The following is a 19,434-nucleotide window of genomic DNA, read 5'->3' on the forward strand; positions in this document are numbered from 1 at the left end:
TGGGGCTGACTGTACTTAGAAATATCTGTGCATGAGACATCCATTGCAGTTTGCAGACCCTAACAGTTTTTCAGCTGTCACCAAGGAACAGAAAGCTGCTTTAAAACAGGAGTTTTCAGTCACTTTGCTGCCATTTTGTCCAATCCAATTCTTCAATTAAGAAAATGGATTACAAGATAGAAAAAAACTGAAAGGACACAGATGATGATTTGACAACCTCTTAACACCCATGACAATTGGAGCAGAAATGTACACTAAAATTGGTGTTTTAAAGAGGATAAAAGCTCTGTATATGTGAGCATCTTAAAGGCATCATCTATGTTGGTGGTGCCTCTCTGTGACCTATAAGATCTATGCAGGTACAGTGACTCCTGTGGACTTTCTGACATTAAAGTCTTACACTGAAAGCTGCTGAGATTGTTAACTAATGCAAACTCTCTCTGCTACAAAGTTTCTGTTGTTGCATCTTTGCCTCAGTGGATCTCTTGAGTTAATTCTCCACCACTAATCTCCACCATTAGCATGGCTGCAGTTGTCATTTGATGTGGATGTCAAGCAAGTTGATATTTCTAACCCCAGTTCACATCCAGTGCTGATTGTTTTAAACTGTTATAGTCGAAGTTCTCTTATTATTTAGTTTTATTTGGATTTAATTTGCAGTCGTTTTGGGTGAAAGGCAAAATGACACAGGAAGAAATTATTTTATTTAAAAACACATTTTATTGTCTCAGAGTTTGTTTGTTTTTCAGACTCAGGGTTTTCATGAGTAAATTGGCGCTTATCATGATGCTATAATGCTCAAATAGTTTTATTAATTTGTATGTATTTATCTTCATTATTGTTTCTATCATACAATAGACCTTAGTAAAGAAATAAATTATCTTTACTTCCAATAATGTTTTCTATCTTCTTACTTTTGGGCTTCATGAATTTGATTTCTAATATCTTAAGTACTTTTGTAAAATGCCTGTCCATATATTTTCGGTTTCTGCCTGCATGACTGGATGCAATGTTTTCAAGTGGCTTGGAAAAGACACTCAGTGTTCTATGATACTAAATGTCCCACACCCTCTCCCAACTCCCCCCCAAGTACTCACCCATATGACAGTGCTTTTGGGCTTCCTCCACAGACACCACCCACCCCCAATCTACAACTCCCTGGCACCCAAAACCTGTGGCTGATCTTTTTCTCTTTTTTTTTGCGTGAATTTATTGTTTTGTTTTTAACATTTTTTTTGTATTATTTGAAGAGAAAATGTCTCTCCTGATGTCAGTTATTTTTTTAACAAACTCTCTTTTGGCTCTTGACGTGTTCAGGTGAGATTTGCGGCTTCAGGATTCATGGGCAGAATGTCCCCTTCGAGGCAGTGGTCCTGGACAAGTCCACTGGCGAGGGGGTCCTCCGGGCCAAGGACAAGCTGGACTGTGAGCTGCAGAAGGAGCACACCTTCACCATCCAAGCCTACGACTGTGGAGAGGGTCCCGATGGCACCAACATGAAGAAATCCCACAAGTGAGTCAACCTCTACCAGTATAGAAGTGCCCGTACCACTTTACAATAAGACTACCCTTATAAAGGGTTTACGAATAGTTTGTAATTCATTTATTAATTAGGTTGTGAACACTTTATAAATCCTTAATAAGCTTTTATAAGACATGAGATAAACACGGCAACTGTGACCGGTTGCTTGCCAAATAGAGAGCCCACATTTATCTGTACTGCTAAGCCTTATTAGAAATGGTAGTAACTCATTAATAAATGGGAATGTGTTTTACACTTTACAACAAGGCTCCCTTTTGGCAACTATAAATGTTAGTAACTCGTAAATAAATGGTCATAAAGAGATGCCAAGAAACATCAAGATGGAAGGGGGAGAATCAACTCGGTGAACAACAGGATGTTAGCTGAGAAGAGGAAGTAAGCTAGGTAGCCAATATAAGGCTTAGTCATCTTGTGTGAGCCTGTGTTGATGTATGAAAACTGTTAGAACTGGTTTATAAATGGTTCTTAATGATTAATAAAGTGTTTACAACCTAATTAATAACCTAATTATAAACCCTTTATGGATCCTTTATAAGGGTAGTCTTATTGTAAAGTGGTACCCAATCAGGGTCCAGAGGTAGTTCTGTCAATAAAAAGGGTTCTCGGTTCCCCTAATAGAAAGAGATAACGAAAAACAAACAGTTTATGTTGCATCATTTAGGTTCACACCTAACCTATTTTGGTGTGGTTCATATAAACTATGCTTTCACATAAAACAAACTGTAAAATAAAACAGAACATCAACCACAGGATTGTGCAGATGGTATGACAGTAGATGTGCGATTTACCATTACATTCGAAAAGCTAAACTATTATCGAATCCCTCTGCTGACTGTGTGACTGAAGTGGGACAATAGCATATTTCACTGTGGTTAGGCAAATGTCAATAAACATCCCCAGCCAAAATTGTCCTGACATAGCGTGTCTCTTTAGGGCCACCGTCCACATCCAGGTAAACGACATCAACGAGTATGCACCGGTGTTCAAGGAGAAGTCCTACAAAGCCACCGTTATCGAGGGAAAGAAGTACGACAGCATCCTGAAGGTGGAGGCAGTGGACGCCGACTGCTCTTTCCAGTTCAGTCAAATCTGCAACTACGAGATCGTCACCCCTGATGTGCCCTTCACCGTCGACAAAGATGGTGAGAACTCACACTTAGCAGCCTTGTGTTTGTCCATGCCTGAGGGAAAGCGGCAGTGCATGCCTAAGAGCCACGATTGTATTGACACACATCACATTGATCCGTATAAACAAAGTAATTTGGAATTCAAGGCCGCTTGTCTTGTTAGACGATGACCGTCTCCTTGAAATGTCACCGGGGTTGCTCGTTTGTCTCGGACTGAAGGATTATTAATCTGAGTGTCTTGTAAAACAAAATTAAAAGATCCAGTTAAAAATACATCGGATAACCAGGCTCAGTGGATGTGACACCTGGCTTTGATAGAAAAGGAAATGCAGACAGGTTATAATAGGAGGAGAACAAAAGGTGTGGGGTGCATAATGTTGATGAAGGTGCTCAACTGTGACAGCCAATTAGTGCTGGAAGGAAAAAGACCTGAGACGAGATCTAATCGTATTCAAACAAATTCCATCACTTCATTTTAATCACATGCATGCTAATCAGGCTCTGTATAAACATTAGCTTGGTGACTCTCAATATAGCATCTTGAAGAACACCAGGCAAATCAAAAATATCCTAATGTGGCCCTAAAGAGAAGTCAATAATATATATTGCACTTTTCGTTCAGCTTGACAGTAAATGACATTTGTATTTGGCAGCTTTTTAAAATAATTAAAATATCTTTGTTTTGGCATGCTGTTCAGTAGCCCAAATTGTATTTTATAACTTTCCGAGCGCAGCTGGAGCTTTGAAATTAAACCAAGAGCGCTTTCTCATTATTTTCTGTTTCACACAGGTTTTATCAAGAACACAGAGAAACTGAGCTACGGCAAGGAGCGCATGTACAAGCTGACTGTGACCGCCTACGATTGTGGAAAGAACCGTGCCTCCGAGGATGTTCTGGTGAAGATCAGCGTCAAGCCCACCTGCAAACCCAGCTGGCAAGGTATAAAAGCTTTCCTCTGATCACTGTTACTCTCCAACCATCACTGTTTAGGTGGATGCCATGGACAAGGACAACAAGACTATTGGCGCATTTCCACTGCAGGGCCTCGCACGGCTTAGTACGGTATAGTTAGGCCTTGGTAGGCCAGGCTCACTTTATGCTGCGTTTCCATTACAGTTTAGGAACTGGGGTAGTAACTATAGTAACGCAGTGTAGGCGGAGCCGTGACGTCATCTTCAATGCGAAACACAAAACCAACATCAGCCGTTAGCTGTTAGCCCTCAAGCCCACAGCTCCTCATATCTGTTCAGAAACTAGACAAAAGTTAAACAAGTACAAACCACAGACTGCCTGTGTCATGGCGAATACAGTCGCTGCTTTATTTATGTCTGTATAGGCCGTTGTTGTGAGTGTGGACGGTCGGGGCATATACAACGTTAGCTTAGCCGATCTCCATTCAGAAAACACGCATTTTAAAAGGTTTTTCGCCTGCCATCTTGTCTGCAGACTTGTCAAAGCATTAATTCATGGTTTTTACTAACCGGTATCAGTATGTGGTTACTTCAGCATCATTTTGAAACGTGTATTACAATTAAATCACGGTAAAATATGTTAATTTTGTTGTAGTTGTCAGCGATTCTCTCACTAGTTTAGCATACTCAGCCTGGTTGTTGGCCCGGAAAGAACCTCGATTTTGGAGAGCCAGAAAACTGTTAGCGTTAGCGGTGCTGTGCTGAAGGACATCTTTTCATTCTTCTCTCTCTCTCTCTCTCTGCTTTCATCCAAAAGGCTTCAATAAGAGGATTGAATATGAGCCTGGCACAGGCAGCCTGGCCCTTTTCCCCAGCATGCACTTGGAGACCTGTGATGAGCCAATCACGTCCATTCGAGCCAACATTGAACTGGAAACCAACCATATTGGAAAGGGCTGTGACCGTGATACGTACTCTGAGAAGTCACTGCACAAGCTGTGCGGTAAGTACCTGCTCCACTGGAAATGGTTACCAGTAATGAATCCCTTTTTTCTTTTTAATGAATACTAATTCATCTTTCTAATTGCCTTTGTGCTATTTGATGGTTTGTTAGGAGCCAGCACCGGCACCGTGGAGCTTCTGCCTGCACCCAGCAGTGCCGCCAACTGGACCGTCGGCCTGCCCACAGACAACGGGCACGACAGCGACCAGGTGTTTGAGTTTAACGGCACTCAGGCCATCAAGGTTCCCGAAGGCATGGTGAGCACCAGCCTGAAGGAGCCCTTCACCATCTCTGTGTGGATGAGACACGGCCCCGGCGCCCACGAGAAGGAGACCATCCTCTGCAACTCTGACAAGACAGGTAACATCCTGGTGACGATGTTAATCTGATATAAAGATTTTAGATGCATTTGTTCTGATCAAATCCCCCAGTTTGGCTTTCAGGCAACTGTGGCTGCGAGGGAGGGCAGTCACCTTTCAGTTGCAATGTTGTGAGTTCGATCCCAGCCCTGTGCAGCCAACATGTAGATGTATCCTTGGGCACGATACTTAACCCAGATCTGAGCAAAAGGGCACATTGGAGAATGATGGCTTGTCGTATGTAAGATTAGATAAAGTGCTATATGACTACAGTCCATTTACCATTTTACCATTTAATTAAAGTGTTTAATAAATTGGTATGGGTTTGAAGGCAAAACATACAATAAACATGCAGAGCAAAAGGCAAGAGTGGCCAACCTACCATATAGATGGTATAGATATAAACCTGCTATCACTCCTGCATTAAATGGCAATAGAATTGTTCTAATTCAAATAGAGTATCGCGTCATCGTAGCATGTTTGATGGCTGTTTACATAGCCCAACACATTTTTATTTAGTTTTGATCAAATTCAAGTAAAACTTTGAACTTTTATGTTAACATATTCATACACTCACAAACTACAGATTGGTATTTGGACATTAATGCCAGAAACACATTGAAGCAGAACAAAAAAAACATTCAAACGTATTTATGCATCGTTTTAGACTGTCAATGTGGCATACTCATTATTGCGGCACATATGGTGTCTGAAAATGTGCCAATAAAATAAATGTTGTAACTTCAGGCTATAATCAGTGTTGATGCTCAGCTGGCTCACATGGAAACTTCCTCACCTCGGCCGGCTGCTCGCTGACCTTTTCCTATTGGTCACCAGTTGGACATTTTGCAAGCAATCACAAGCTTCTTATTTCATATTGACTGTAAAGTCTCTGCCATGGACAGCGAGAGGCCATTCATCAGCTTCTGTTTGAACGCTTATATAATAAAGGATTACATCACAACCTTTGTGCGCTGAACAGGAAGCTCCCTCACCCGTGATCGAAGCACCCTTCATAACAGTCAGCGCAGTGCCACAGAAAGAGAAATGACTCGACATTCAGCTCATTTCTTCCTCATTTGAGTCTTTAGCTCTTAAGACAGACACTTTATATTAAACACTGACACTGCGAAGCGTGGACATCAGATTTGGACCATAAATATGACCTCTATAAATATTACCCCCTATGAATGAGGGTATCAATTATGTTCACTATCAAATTAATCTTTTGTTCACAATTGTTGTTTTGTATATAAATGTATTATTCAGTTAAATCTATACAAATAATTGAGGACACAAGAGAGCTTAATATGCCTCAGTGTGTCTGAGTCACCAGCCACGTACATTACCCTCAAATATTGCTGTTATGACAAAAAAGCAAGCAGAATAAAGCATGAACCTTAACATTTGTAATGTTGGGTCCAGCAAATGTTTTACATAAACTTTTTTCATTCAATTTTCAAAATGAAAATGTAATTGATTTGCTGTTAGTTAAGAAATTGATTAAATGTCTCGTACTGGAATACAGGTAATTCTTCTTAAGTAATGTGCTACATTTCACCCAAGGCAGGGATGTAACTACATAATTGCCCTCTAATATGGATAATATAAAATATAAATATAGCAAATGATCCATATTAGAGGGAAATGATGTAGTTGCATCCTTGCCTTGTACTGTAAAAGTACTGTAAATATCTGCTTAATAGCCAGTTTGTGTTCATGTGCAGATAAGCTGTGACATTTGACTTCCTCCTTAGAGAACATAAGGTAAAATCAGTTGGCCGTGGGAAAGAGATCTTTTCTGCCACTTTGAGAACCTGTCGAGGCATGTTTGTCAATTAAAAGAGCAAGGAGGGCCATGGCAATCATGTGTTTAATCATTAAGCTCACGGCTGCAGGTCTGTGCTTGTAACTTACAGCACTCATGACTCATTTACTGCCCTCATTTGTTTAGTCATCATTTGTTAACATTAAATTAACAAAAGGACCATAGGCTACACCATTTCATGTGATATGTTTCAGTTGTGTTTTCGCTTCTCAGTGCCTTTTATGGAGTTATACCACTTTTGATTGAAAAGTACTGAAGCATGTACATGTCATTCTTATTACTCTTGTAGTGGGGCAGTTAAAAAAGAAAAGAATACCTGCAGCTATTTTGATGATCCTATAAATCCTTATTGTAACTTTTAACAACAATTTGCAGAACATTTTAGATTTCCTGCTTTCCTCAGTTTTCTTTGGCTTTTAGACTGAAAAAACAAAACATATAAAAGACACTTTGATGGACTGCCACTAGGATAGATATTTTCTGATATTTATTATTTATTTTTGAGCAGACCATTAATCAATCTAGAATACGCATATTAATCGATAATGTAAATAGTCGTTTGTTGCAATCCAATCCAATCCACTTTATTTCTATAGCACATATTAAAAACAGAGGGAAGCCAGAATTGGGGTGATGTGCTCATGCTTACGTGTTCCTGTAAGCAGCCGAGCCGCAGCGTTTTGTACCAGCTGCAGGCGTGCCAGCGAGGTCTTGTTTAGGCCGGCATAAAGTGCATTACAATAATGTAGACGCGTAGAAACAAAGGATAAAACGGGTTTAATTTTTTTTGCAGCCCTATTTCATATCTTAATCTCCTCTCTTTATTCTCCCCTGCAGAGATGAACAGACACCACTACTCGCTGTACGTCCACAACTGCAGGCTCATCATGCTCCTCCGCCAGGACCCATCAGAGGCCGAGAACTACAAACCAGCCGAGTTCCACTGGAAGCTCGACCAGGTCAGCTGCTGCTAACACCAAACATTGTCTTTAGAGAATGATAGCGTTACGCGATATTTCGCTAAGAGTAGGTGTGCTATTCTCAGTCCATCTTACAGTTCTTAATTCCCTCTGTCGTGTTCTTCGCAGGCTTGTGACAAAGAGTGGCATCACTATGTGCTGAATATCGAGTTCCCCACTGTGTCTCTGTTTGTGGATGGGACCACCTTCGAGCCCTTCCTGGTCACAGAGGACTACCCACTGCACTCCTCCAAGATCGAATCCCAGCTCACCATCGGTGCCTGCTGGCAAGGTACACTCTTCACTATCTCTTGTTGGAGGAATGCTTTAACGTTAAATTAACCATATTTCAGTATTGGGATAAAGTGTATTAACTTATAAACAAGTCAGAAGCACAAATACATTCTAGAGAATGTGTGAATTTTTGTGGTTTGTGTAACATTTAGCCTTTTTTGGTGGCTAGTAAAAAGATTTAGTAAAAGCTTTAATTCTACCTGATAATCTGTCATTATATTTGTTGATTAGTGATGTGCACGTTATTGTATTAATTATTTCTCAAATGATGCACCATGGCTTTGTATTCAGCGTTGAAGTCTCTGCTACAGATCCTCAACCTTCCTCCCTGTCTCTCCTTGCTCTCTTGTTTCTGTCCTTTACAGACAACTCAGGACATGACAATGACACTGAGTCAGTCTCTGAGCCCACCTCAGGTTGCTCAAATCTTTCCCTTACTCCTTAAATATGTCCATGTGTCCACAATGTCCCACCATGCTAACTGCATTATCATACCATTACGACTAGAATGATTCTTACACATTCTAGATACAGACAGATATGTTTGGAGCATGATGCAGTATGGATGATTGTCCTTTGATCTGCCTGTGTATTGCATTTGTTTTTGTATTTTCTTAATTCTTCATTCATACACTCCTCTCACTACATCAACCAGATACACAAGCAGAGCAGAACATTGATTACATGAGCATGAAATGTTGACCTGGCTGCAGCAGTTTGCTCCTGCAGACTGTTCTTTCATAACATGACCTTTGGGTCAGAAGCAGCAACTCCTCCATATCAGATAACAGAGATACTGCAGCACACAAATACACACACACACACACACACACACACACACACACACACACACACACACACACACACACACACACACACACACACACACACACACACACACACTGGATGGCTGTGACCTTGAGATGCAGAGCTCCGGTTTGTCTGCGACTTAGCAGAGGTGCAGTCTTAAACTCATTGTGGTTCAACAGGGAGAAACCTCTCATTCAGCAGGATTGATGCACACACAGCAATACTACATTTCTCAGTTATACTAACATTTTCAATAGAAGGTGACTAAAGAGGATTCATTTCACCATTATTTTATGTAATCCCCTTTTTAAGTTTCTTTTTTTCCAGTCATTTTTATTTCACAGTAAGGCAGTGGTTCACCCTGTTAATGCAGATGTTGCATGTTTAAGGCGTGTAAAAGCTCATCCATCATCCCCACTGTCTCCTTCTCGTGGCCCCAGGCCTTGTAAGGGCACCCATACTAACATGCATGAACGTCATTCACGCCAGCATTGCACATTGAGATAGCATGGTTCAATCACCAGCCCAGAAATGGTGAAGTCTGTGGAATATACACTTGAGTAACTCTTTGTGTGTGTGTGTGTGTGTGTGTGTGTTACTTTCCACATCACTGTTGTGATATGTCCAGGTGGAAATGCTAAGATGGCTCAGTTTTTCCGGGGCAACCTAGCGGGGCTGATGATCCGCTCTGGCAAGCTGGAGAACAAGAAGGTGATCGACTGTTTGTACACCTGCAAGGAAGGACTGGATGTGCAGCTGCCTGAGGAGATAGCTTCAGCTGTCAAGGTGAGCAGAACGCAGTGATTTAGAGACACAAAACACACTCAGTCAGTCAACCTCTGAGGCTTGTTATCCTAGTGGGGGAAGCAAAGAAAAATCTCCTTTTACAGATCCTTTTATGGAATTCAACCAAAAGAGTGATTTGAACGGTCTGAGTAAACAGTATTTTACAAAAAAAGTAGAGAAAGATCTACACCTCAGATAAATATCCCAACCTCTTTGTGTGGAAACACTGCTTTAACTGGAAGTGATTTAAAAAAAAAAAGTCAACTGTGTTAGACATGAATTCAACATTTCAGCTCTAAGGTTAGCACTGAGGGGTTACCCATTCTTGCCTCAAATCTCAGTCACCTAATTTCTCCTCTCAGGTTGAGTTTAACCCCAACCAGTCCTCTCTGACCGTGGAGGGAGACGACATCGATGCCTTTGACAAGGTCATGCAGCACGTCTCCTACCTGAACTCTCGCCAGTTTCCCACACCTGGTATCAGGCACCTTCGCATCTCCACCACCGTCAAGTAAGTAGCCAAAAATATCCCAAAAATACTTAATATTCAATGTCAGTCATTTGTCAGTCAGCAGCAGCCGGAGTGTATGTAACAGGTTTGTTCTGCCTAATAGACATTCAGAGAGGGTTCGTCTTTCTGCTTTAAATGTAAGGATGGTTTCATGCGGTAAAATAGAGGTCAGGAGTTTTTCGTAATTTCCATAACAAAGAGACAACACATAAAAATGTTTCAGGCTTGGAGAATGACAGATGAGCTGTAGGATTTTGCATTTAGTTTTTCTGTTCTCTTTGATGTAGATTCAACAATCATGTATTCAGAGACTGGATTGTGAATAACAAATCTGCTCAGTGTTTACAAATGATGCATGAAAGCAATTTATTCAGACCTAGGTTTCTGCTGAGCCTACAGCAAGATCCGTTCCAGTTAGTGCTGCAGAAACGTTGCTTTTTTTATTTGCATATGCAAAAATCTGCATCGTGGAATGATAAATGAGGCAATCTTTTTCAATTTTCATTATACTTTAAGTTTCTACCTGTGAATGCAACTCTCCAGCTGTTGGTGTACATCTTAACAAACGTGGAGAAACAGTATAATGAGCAGTTTATAGGTATATGGGTTGCATAACTGCGAAATGAGAATTGACTCCACTTTTAGATTGTAAGATTCTTAAAATGCCCCTTTTTTGCCTTTCAACGCAGAGGGAAAACCAGCAATTTAATAAAAAAAGTGTCAAAGATCCAGGTTACCAAGTATTTCAACTCAAATCTTCCCGCAGATGCTTCAACGAGGAGTCCTGCGTATCAGTGCCAGATGCTGAAGGTTATGTGATGGTGCTGCAGCCCGAGGAGCCAAAGATCAGCCTGAGCGGGATCGATCACTTTGCCCGCAGCGCCGCAGAATTCGAGAGCCAGGAAGGTGTGACGCTGTTCCCCGAGCTACGCATCGTGAGCACCATCACCCGCGAGGTGGAGGCTGATGCTGAATCTGAAGCAGCAGAGGGAACTGATGATGACCCTACAGGTATGAGAAATGCACTCGTGCCCTTATTTTAACACCGGATTCTGTTTTAAGGAACATGGAAATAAAGCCAACCCATTTTAGTATTCTTTGTTAGGAAGTTTGATTTCTACTCTAAATACTGCCACATATGTAATCTTAGTCTTAGGCAGTGTGATTAATTCATTGCTCCATCTATTGCTTTAGTTAAATGACCTTGCACAGTTGATAGTGGTGTAGCTGTACATTAGCAGGAGATGTGGAGGATTAAGTCTAATTCCGAAGGGATTGGGTAGAGTAGAGAGGGAGGGTGCAAAGATAAGTTGTTTACTACTTTATGGGAGGGGCTGTGAGCAGCCAGCCATCTGCTCGTATATGAGCTAAGACGTTCACAGACAATAGACGTGACACAGATACAGCGAGATGCAATGTCCTGTAGTGAAGAGCAGGCATTATGGGACAAAAGGACTCCCTGAGATCTGCTGCTGTTACCTGCGTTACCCTGCCCCACCTTCCTCAAAAAACAAGAGATGTCACAGCAGATGAGCAAGAATCAAAGATCTCATCACATTCTGACTCAAATAGATATATAATATCCTTAGGAAACAATAAGTACATTTTGAAAGGGTTTAAAGAAAGCTTTTACACAAAATGGCAGCCTTTTCTTTATTACTTTGCAAACAACAGACGGTGATAAGGGATGTGTCCTAATTTTAACCAAACTATGCTGATTATATAATTATTCAGTTATACCCTTACAGTTTTTGACTGATTTGCCTACTTTCTATTTTATAAATGTTTTATTTGTTGTAGCGAAACATTTAGATATTTGTTGTTTGGGGTACTGTACTTGTCCTTAGCGTACAACATTGATATTGGCGTACAACAAACTTGCATTACAGACCCAATGCACACTCCTCAATTTGAGAAGATCCCTACTCACATCTAAATATTTTCCCTCCATTGTTCATTCAGTCCAAGAGACCGTGGTGTCAGAGGAGATCATGCACAACCTGGACACCTGTGAAGTGAGCGTGGTGGGAGACGAGCTGGACGGGGAGCACGAGGGTCTGGAGGTGGACATGTCTCAGCTGCAGCAGCACAGCCTGGAGATGAGCTCCTCTAACCTGGGCCTCGTCATCACCGGTACACACAGCACACAGCACTGATATCAGGACATGAACGTATCTGCTTTTGTATAAGGAATACATTCTTTAAAATAGTCATATTAAGGACTCGCATGTGAAAAAATGTATAATGTACCTGTGTAAGTATTTAAAACGTAGGCACTCGCATTGTTAACTAGACTGATTTAAGGTCATAGTTACCAAATCTACTGTCTCACAGATTATGATTTTTAAAGATACATTTTAAAATATACCCCATTCTTTTTAGAAACATGCTTCCCTGCAACAATTCTCTAGTCCTTAAGAGAGCTTTTTCTGAGACGTTCTGATGACTGCTGATCATATTTCTCTTTGACACGAGCTCTCCTCTGGGTGTTTCAGGTGTGAACACCATGGCAAACTACGAGCAGGTCCTGCATCTCATCCGTTACAAGAACTGGCACACAGAGGCTCTCTTTGATAGGAAATTCAAACTGGTCTGCTCTGAACTGAACGGCCGCTACATCAGCAACGACTTCAAGGTCGAGGTACGACTGAGCATGCGTCAGCTACGTCACAAAACAGTGACACATTCACAAAGAGGAGTGCAAGCAGCAGTGATGGAAAATTACTAAGCACATTCAAGTACTCTAATTAAGTACAATTTTGACGGAGTCGCACTTAACTGTTTCCATTTCCTACAGTTTGGTGGCAGATATTGTGTCAGTCAGTCAGTTAATTTTTCTGCAACAGTTGAAGTATTGAACAGATAAATGCATCAATTATAATTCAGTGTAATCATGTTTAGATGATTCTGAAATGGGCCATTGTGCACAATGAGTACTTTTACTTTTTCTACTTCAAGTATAACTTGATGTAATGTAAGGACTTTGACTTGTAACGGAATATTTTACATTATAGTAAAGCTACTTATACATACAAGTTGAATGAATACTAAATACTTCTTCCACCTCATACACTGCTAATGTTCCAAAAAGCATTAATTTGGCTCGAGCTACATCTCAAATGGAGATTTGTCGAGAACTTTTTGTGAAAGATTGTGTTTGTATTCTTTCTAGGTTAATGTAATCCACACAGCCAATCCTGTGGAGCAGGCCAACAACGCCATGGTGCAGCCCAACTTCATCAACCCTGTGCATCACGCCTCTCTGGATCTGTCCGGGCACAACCTGGTCAACGCTCACCAGGCCTCAGGTACTGCAACATGGGAAACGTTAGGGTTCAGAATACAATACAGAACATTTCTGCCTTTGCATTATACAAACAACACTGTGTCCACCCTTTTATTTACCTCTCCTAATGCATCCATTTTGTTGAAATGATCCTCCCTTTTCAAGAAGAGAAAAACAAATTAATTTCAGTTTCAGTGCCACTTAACAAATTCTGCTGCAACATGTAGAAATCCTTTACATCTTGACTGAAAACAACAAAATCTTGTTAAATAATAGTTGAACTTGATCACTATTGCTGACTGAACCGTCACCTTATAACAGCATTCATATGTTTAAATGAATAACAAACATAATAATCAACTAGTAATCTTTTCTCTTTGTTGTTGCTATAGGAAACACATTTGGCCTCTGGTGTAACAAGCATTGCTCAGGGATGGATTACAATCTATTAACCAGAAATAGGGCACGTAGGAAAACACTGGTTATTTGCCTTTTTTTTATGGCACAAGTTAAGGGATTACACTTGAGTGCTGTCTGTGACATCTGCACACGCGGTGGTCTGAGCACAACCTTTTATTTCCCGGCTGCAGTAATCCTCTGGGCCGTCAGGATCACTAAGCCTGCCACGCAGAGAGGCCCCGTCCTGCTAATATGGGGAAAAGTGGAGAAGGTTGGAGGGAGACAGAAAAAAAGCGTTTTAATGAAAGCCGCACACCTAGAGCTGCCGAAAGCATTCATCCGCAGTTTAGTAAGAAGCCATTAACATCAGGGCTGACTCACTGGGAAACTGAAGCCCTTGAAACACTCCTCAGAGACATGACTCCACACATTGAGCTGTAACAGGGTTTTCATGTGCAAATAAAAATGATCTAACCTTTTTATTCTGTGTGTTTGCTTCATCACAGTCGTTCCCAGCGCAGCCACCATTGTCATCGTGGTGTGCGTTAGCTTCCTGGTGTTTATGATCATCCTGGGCGTGTTCCGCGTCCGAGCCGCACACCAGGGCACCATGAGGGACCAGGAGAGCGGCAAGGAGAACGAGATGGACTGGGACGACTCAGCCCTCACCATCACCGTCAACCCCATGGAGGTACAAATACATTCTGTTAGGAAAAATATCACGAGTCGTCACCGGCTTGGTCTTCAATATCAGGATACATGTATTTATTATCCTTGCAAGAATGGAAGTAGTCACACAGAGCTGCGTGGGACAAATAGTTCCCAGAATAGTGTCCTTGACATGCTTATATACAAGAGAGTGTTACAGTCACAATGCAGAATGCAGAATACCGGTTCAAAGCAGTATTCAATGTTTACTTCAGATTAGCTAAGGCCTGCGTAAGCAATAAACATGACAGTCATATGCCTATCTCCATAGAGGCTGAATCAGCATGTTAATCATTGTCACATAGCTATCATATGCCTAAAACAGTGTGTCCTGACGCTCTTCTAGGTAATCATACATCCTGTTACGTACACAGCTACGTAGGGCCTTTATTATCATGTGCTACTCTGATATTGGAAGAGTACATTCAGTATTTTCCAAACACATTAAAAAAAATCTGGTGATTAGCCAGAGCAAAGGAGAAGAGAATTTCACTTCTCAACAAAATGTGGTCGGGTTACAGCTTTCTACCTGCTAATGCTCGGGCTGATGCTGTGACTGTGGCCTAGTTTCATCTGAGCTTTTGTGATTGGCAGCCCTGTGGGCATGGGGGAAGAGACTTTGTCGAAGATATTTATGGAGCATTATCTCGCTAATAAGAGTTGCAGTAGTACGTGTTTTGCTCATTATGAAGTAGACTTTGAGGCACGATGTAATGGATAGAATGATGACACCATTGTCATTTGGATTCGTTCCCTCTAACCCTCGCTTTCACTTTGCATTTTTGTCTGGTTCTTTATCCTGAGAAAATGAAGGCTCCGTTTACAGCTTGAAGCCGTTGAAAACAAAATGCAGTATCGCCAACTATTTTCCAAAAATAGTCGTGGTACTCTTTGACTACTGTCTTCTAATCTAGAGAAATGCGTCTGCAGTATTTACAGCTGCTTTAGGGAAATTGAACTGTCAGCCTGAATCACATCACTGGTTGCAGTAGAACAGAGCATCACATCCCTGTTTAGTGAGACTCGCACATTTGTACAAGTGAGCCCCAAATTAAACTCTGCTGTGGGGAATCTAGCCTTTTTCAACTGCAGTAAATGATGAGAACCAGAAATGCTGAATTTAGCATAAGAAATGTTCTTTCTTTTGTCCTAAGCATCACAAAGCAGTCAGGTTGAGATCAAATGCATATGTTTTATTACTGATATTTATGTGCCTTTCTTAGACGGCTAGTTGTAGTATACAGTTATCAGTTAATACAAGAAAACAAGGTTGGGTTATGAAAAAAACAAACTGTTTAAAAATAATGATGGTATTACATTATGTCAACGTGAATGCACTTGGGGAAAAGGCGGGACACCCTGGAAGAGGGTTTCAATATTTTATTAAAATAATTGCCTCAATTACTTTCTAAGAATTGCATATTCGACACATTTAGCAGGATGTTAGGATGTGCCTGTTACTAAGTCAGTTGGTACTGGTGTAAATCTGTGAAGCTACACCCAGGCAGGCAGCGGTTTTGATCTATAAATATATCTATTCTCGTGTCTCTTCACTAACAACCCCACCCTCTTCCTCTGTCTTCAACACAGACTTACGAGGACCAGCACAGCAGCGAGGAGGAGGAGGAAGAGGAGGAGGAGAGCGAGGACGGAGAGGAGGAAGATGACATCACGAGTGCTGAGTCAGAGAGCAGCGAAGACGAGGAGGGGGCAGAGCCGGAGGACCAGCAGGCGGCCAGCAGACAGCAGCAGCTGGAGTGGGACGACTCCACCCTCACCTACTAAACACACACACACGCACACATATAACACTAAACACAAGCTCACACACACATCACACACACATCACCGACTCACACTCTCACATCCACACACACACACCCCCCTACAAGGAGCCATGATGTAAAAAAAGAAAAGCTAAACAAAAATTCCCTTCTGCGTATATATGGTCAAGGCTTTCCTGTTGTTATCTTAGTGGTGGTACTCAGTGTAGTGTAGTCATCACGGATTGCTGATTTTTACTGTTTATTTTTGTATTTATTATATTTTAATTCCCAGGAAAGCTTGGCCTACATTTGTTCTGAACTGTGTGAGGAAGCCAACCCTGCACTTTTTTTGTTTTCTCTCAGACGTAAAGCGATCATATGGAGACTTTTTTTCCCCCTAATGTATATTCTTTGCATAATGCTTTTAGATTTGTTCGCCGTTAATCTCACGTATAAGCTTGACCTGAGTTCTCTTGACTTGTAGTCCGCAGCGAAACAAAACAATGCTTTCAACGAGCAGACCGCATTTTCTTTTCTTTTTTTTAATTCTTTTAGTGCATGAGCATATTTGAGAAGTCATATGTGTAGAGAAATACATTGCTTTTTAAAGATTTTGTAAATATAAAGAAACCATGTAATTAGTCGATGTGTTAGTGAAGGCCTACTCAACGGGGTCCAATATCTAAAATGACGCAGTTCGTAATGTAGAATATTTGTGTCACACAGGCTGTAGCATGTCGCTAAATTTCCTAAAGCTGTTCCATCATGCTTGTATAAAAATGTCTGCTTCTTGATGAGAAACCCAGGACTGTTGAGCGGAGGTTTCCATGACAAAGTGGTGGCCATTTTGTCTTTTTTTGCAAAGAGGAAAATCATTTATTTCTGTTTCTGGTAGGCAGGACTGGTGGATGGTTTTAGCTTCATACATTGCCCTGCTTTGCTTGCACAGGTAGCAATGCTCTACTCCGGGCGTCAGTGTATTTCATTCCCAAAAGATCTCACTGTTGTACAGAAGGGATTTTCTTTTTGTTCAGAGTAATAATACTTGGAGAAAAGCTAATGTACAAATGGACATGTAGTGTAAAACGGTACAAACACAAGGCCAGCAGGTACTGTGGGCGGTTTTAAATATGGGTACAAACGTTTATCTGCCAGTGTATTTGGACTCCGCTGCTATAAAAGCCGAGTCTGTAACCCTGTCCTGCTGCGCTGACAGAAGTAGGGAGGAAATAAACCTTTAAACTCCTGAAAGAGCAGAGACTGAGCTTTCGTGCAGCTTGGATGTGTGGTGCAGTCGCTGGCTTTTATTTGGAGGGGAGAAATTAAATGAAAGTACATTTCAGGATGTTGTTGCAATTTTTTTTTTCACATCTCTTCACGGCTTCTTAACCTGATATAATAAAACATATTTTTAAACCGGTTTCCTATAGCAAAAACTGTACAGTCTCTATCTTAGGACTTACACCTGAGGTTATAACTGCATAAACTACAAAAGGAAAACATTTAAAAATTGATCTTCTTGTTTGAATCTTAAAAGGAATTATTTTGGTCGTAGACCACCAGATTTTATCGTACATGAAACTGTACTGTAGAGTTGTTTACAGATATTTGTTTACATTTGGTAAACTTGTCCTTCTGGTATTAGTATAAAGCTTATACAATTGATTGGGAAAATATGTCCAACCTCTATCTCCTCTCAGACACTGTTGTCCATCACTGTTGTATAAATCTTTCACACAACCAGATACAAATATTCCCTCACGCTTAGTGTTTGTTTTCCAAGTTAAAATGTTAACCTTTCCCAAACCTGCATTGGAACGTGGCATTATCCAGCTGAAATATGTTTGTGATTTGAGTCTCGTATTTTGCATGCAAATCTATTTTTGGAGGCCACAATTGAACTCGAACACATTCAAGGCTCTTTTTCTTAAAGACGGTTTCCCGGCTTCTGTTGAGGGTTTGAGTCACACAGTTATTTTTCTTAAGCTGAAATAATTTATCATTTTAAAAGGTCTGTGTTGGAAATGAAGTAACAGTCTCCCCCTCCATGATGACTTGGACTTTAGATAAAAAGGTGGCCAGGTCAGAGCCGGCTGAGATGGGAGTGCCTTTTTCCGATCATAGCGCAATTAGCAGGTCTAACAAAAGAAACACTCATCCGTGCTCTTTTTATTTGTGGCAATTTTTGTTTTTTATTTGTATTTGTTTAATGCTAGATTTCTTACAGAGCTGGGGATTATATTTTGTTTCCGTTTGTTGTAACAATAGTCCACTGCTAGGTTTATTAAAGTGAACAAATGTTTTACATAGATGTCATGTGTCCATGTTGTGTAGAGGAAGTAGATCCATATTGTATCTTCTATAGAAATTGTACTAAATCATTGACGGAGTCCACCTTTAAAAAGAAGTACAGTACATTATGAAATTGCTTTGGCAGCATACATGAGTATACTGTAAACTGGCCTATTTGTGTATAGTGGAAGGTAATTTTGAACAGTGTCCTATTGCCTGAGTGGTTGGGAAATGATTTTGAGGGCAGCATGAAATTCACAAGAACCAGAGTATAAGCCTGTCTCAATTCTCTGTCTCATTTCGTCAAACACTTAATGTCCACATTTCATCTTCAATTCTAAAGTACAATACCATGGGTCACTGATATGTGCACACTGACACACGGTGATGCCACCATGTCCAGTTTTCTGGGTTTAACGCTTTCCGATCAGCCCTCGAGTTAAGTGTAACTTGGTTGACTTGAATGTCACTGCCTAACAAACTGAAATGCAGCCATACTGTAATAACACTCAGATTTAAGGGGAATTTACTTTGCATGAACCACAAGTTTGTGTACGTTCCATGTGGGGTTGTGCGACAAGAGACACACACTACTGATTCTCAGATTGTCTGTTTCACACGTCCACAACACTCCAGATATATATATTTTTCTTTTCTTTTAAAAATGTGCTCAAAATGAAAGGTGACAATGTTTTCAGAACGGTTGAATGCTTCCTTTGTGCTTGTTGGAGCTGCTCTCACTTTTCTACACGTTGAAAGGCAAATTGTAGTGAAGTTGATGCTTGCTCGTGAACAAAAATAAAGGATGATGAGATGGGGTATAACTTCTGTCTGTACTCGTTTTTCTTCTA

The 19,434-nt window shown here is 40.8% G+C and overlaps 1 protein-coding gene across 4 annotated transcripts in view; it reads left to right on the forward strand.

Moving 5' to 3' along the window:
• clstn1 (calsyntenin 1) overlaps window positions 1-19,407 on the forward strand; it is a 36,785-nt gene extending 17,378 nt beyond the window's left edge. For 2 of the 4 annotated variants that reach the window (XM_034144969.1, XM_034144970.1), the window contains 16 exons: window positions 1,318-1,513; window positions 2,477-2,685; window positions 3,461-3,610; window positions 4,400-4,585; window positions 4,697-4,945; window positions 7,610-7,731; window positions 7,861-8,023; window positions 8,391-8,441; window positions 9,464-9,621; window positions 9,984-10,132; window positions 10,899-11,143; window positions 12,095-12,265; window positions 12,628-12,773; window positions 13,305-13,440; window positions 14,324-14,508; window positions 16,116-19,407. In XM_034144969.1, coding sequence (XP_034000860.1) covers window positions 1,318-1,513; window positions 2,477-2,685; window positions 3,461-3,610; window positions 4,400-4,585; window positions 4,697-4,945; window positions 7,610-7,731; window positions 7,861-8,023; window positions 8,391-8,441; window positions 9,464-9,621; window positions 9,984-10,132; window positions 10,899-11,143; window positions 12,095-12,265; window positions 12,628-12,773; window positions 13,305-13,440; window positions 14,324-14,508; window positions 16,116-16,310 — 2,711 coding nt within the window. In that variant the 3' untranslated portion in view covers window positions 16,311-19,407. The remainder of the gene's footprint in view (window positions 1-1,317; window positions 1,514-2,476; window positions 2,686-3,460; window positions 3,611-4,399; window positions 4,586-4,696; window positions 4,946-7,609; window positions 7,732-7,860; window positions 8,024-8,390; window positions 8,442-9,463; window positions 9,622-9,983; window positions 10,133-10,898; window positions 11,144-12,094; window positions 12,266-12,627; window positions 12,774-13,304; window positions 13,441-14,323; window positions 14,509-16,115) is intronic. The other 2 variants (XM_034144971.1, XM_034144972.1) reach the window with 1 other exon arrangement.
• The last annotated feature ends 27 nt before the right edge of the window (window positions 19,408-19,434 follow it).

The sequence above is a fragment of the Trematomus bernacchii genome, unplaced genomic scaffold (assembly GCF_902827165.1).
Source record: "Trematomus bernacchii unplaced genomic scaffold, fTreBer1.1, whole genome shotgun sequence".
In the NCBI taxonomy this organism is placed as follows: domain Eukaryota; kingdom Metazoa; phylum Chordata; class Actinopteri; order Perciformes; family Nototheniidae; genus Trematomus; species Trematomus bernacchii.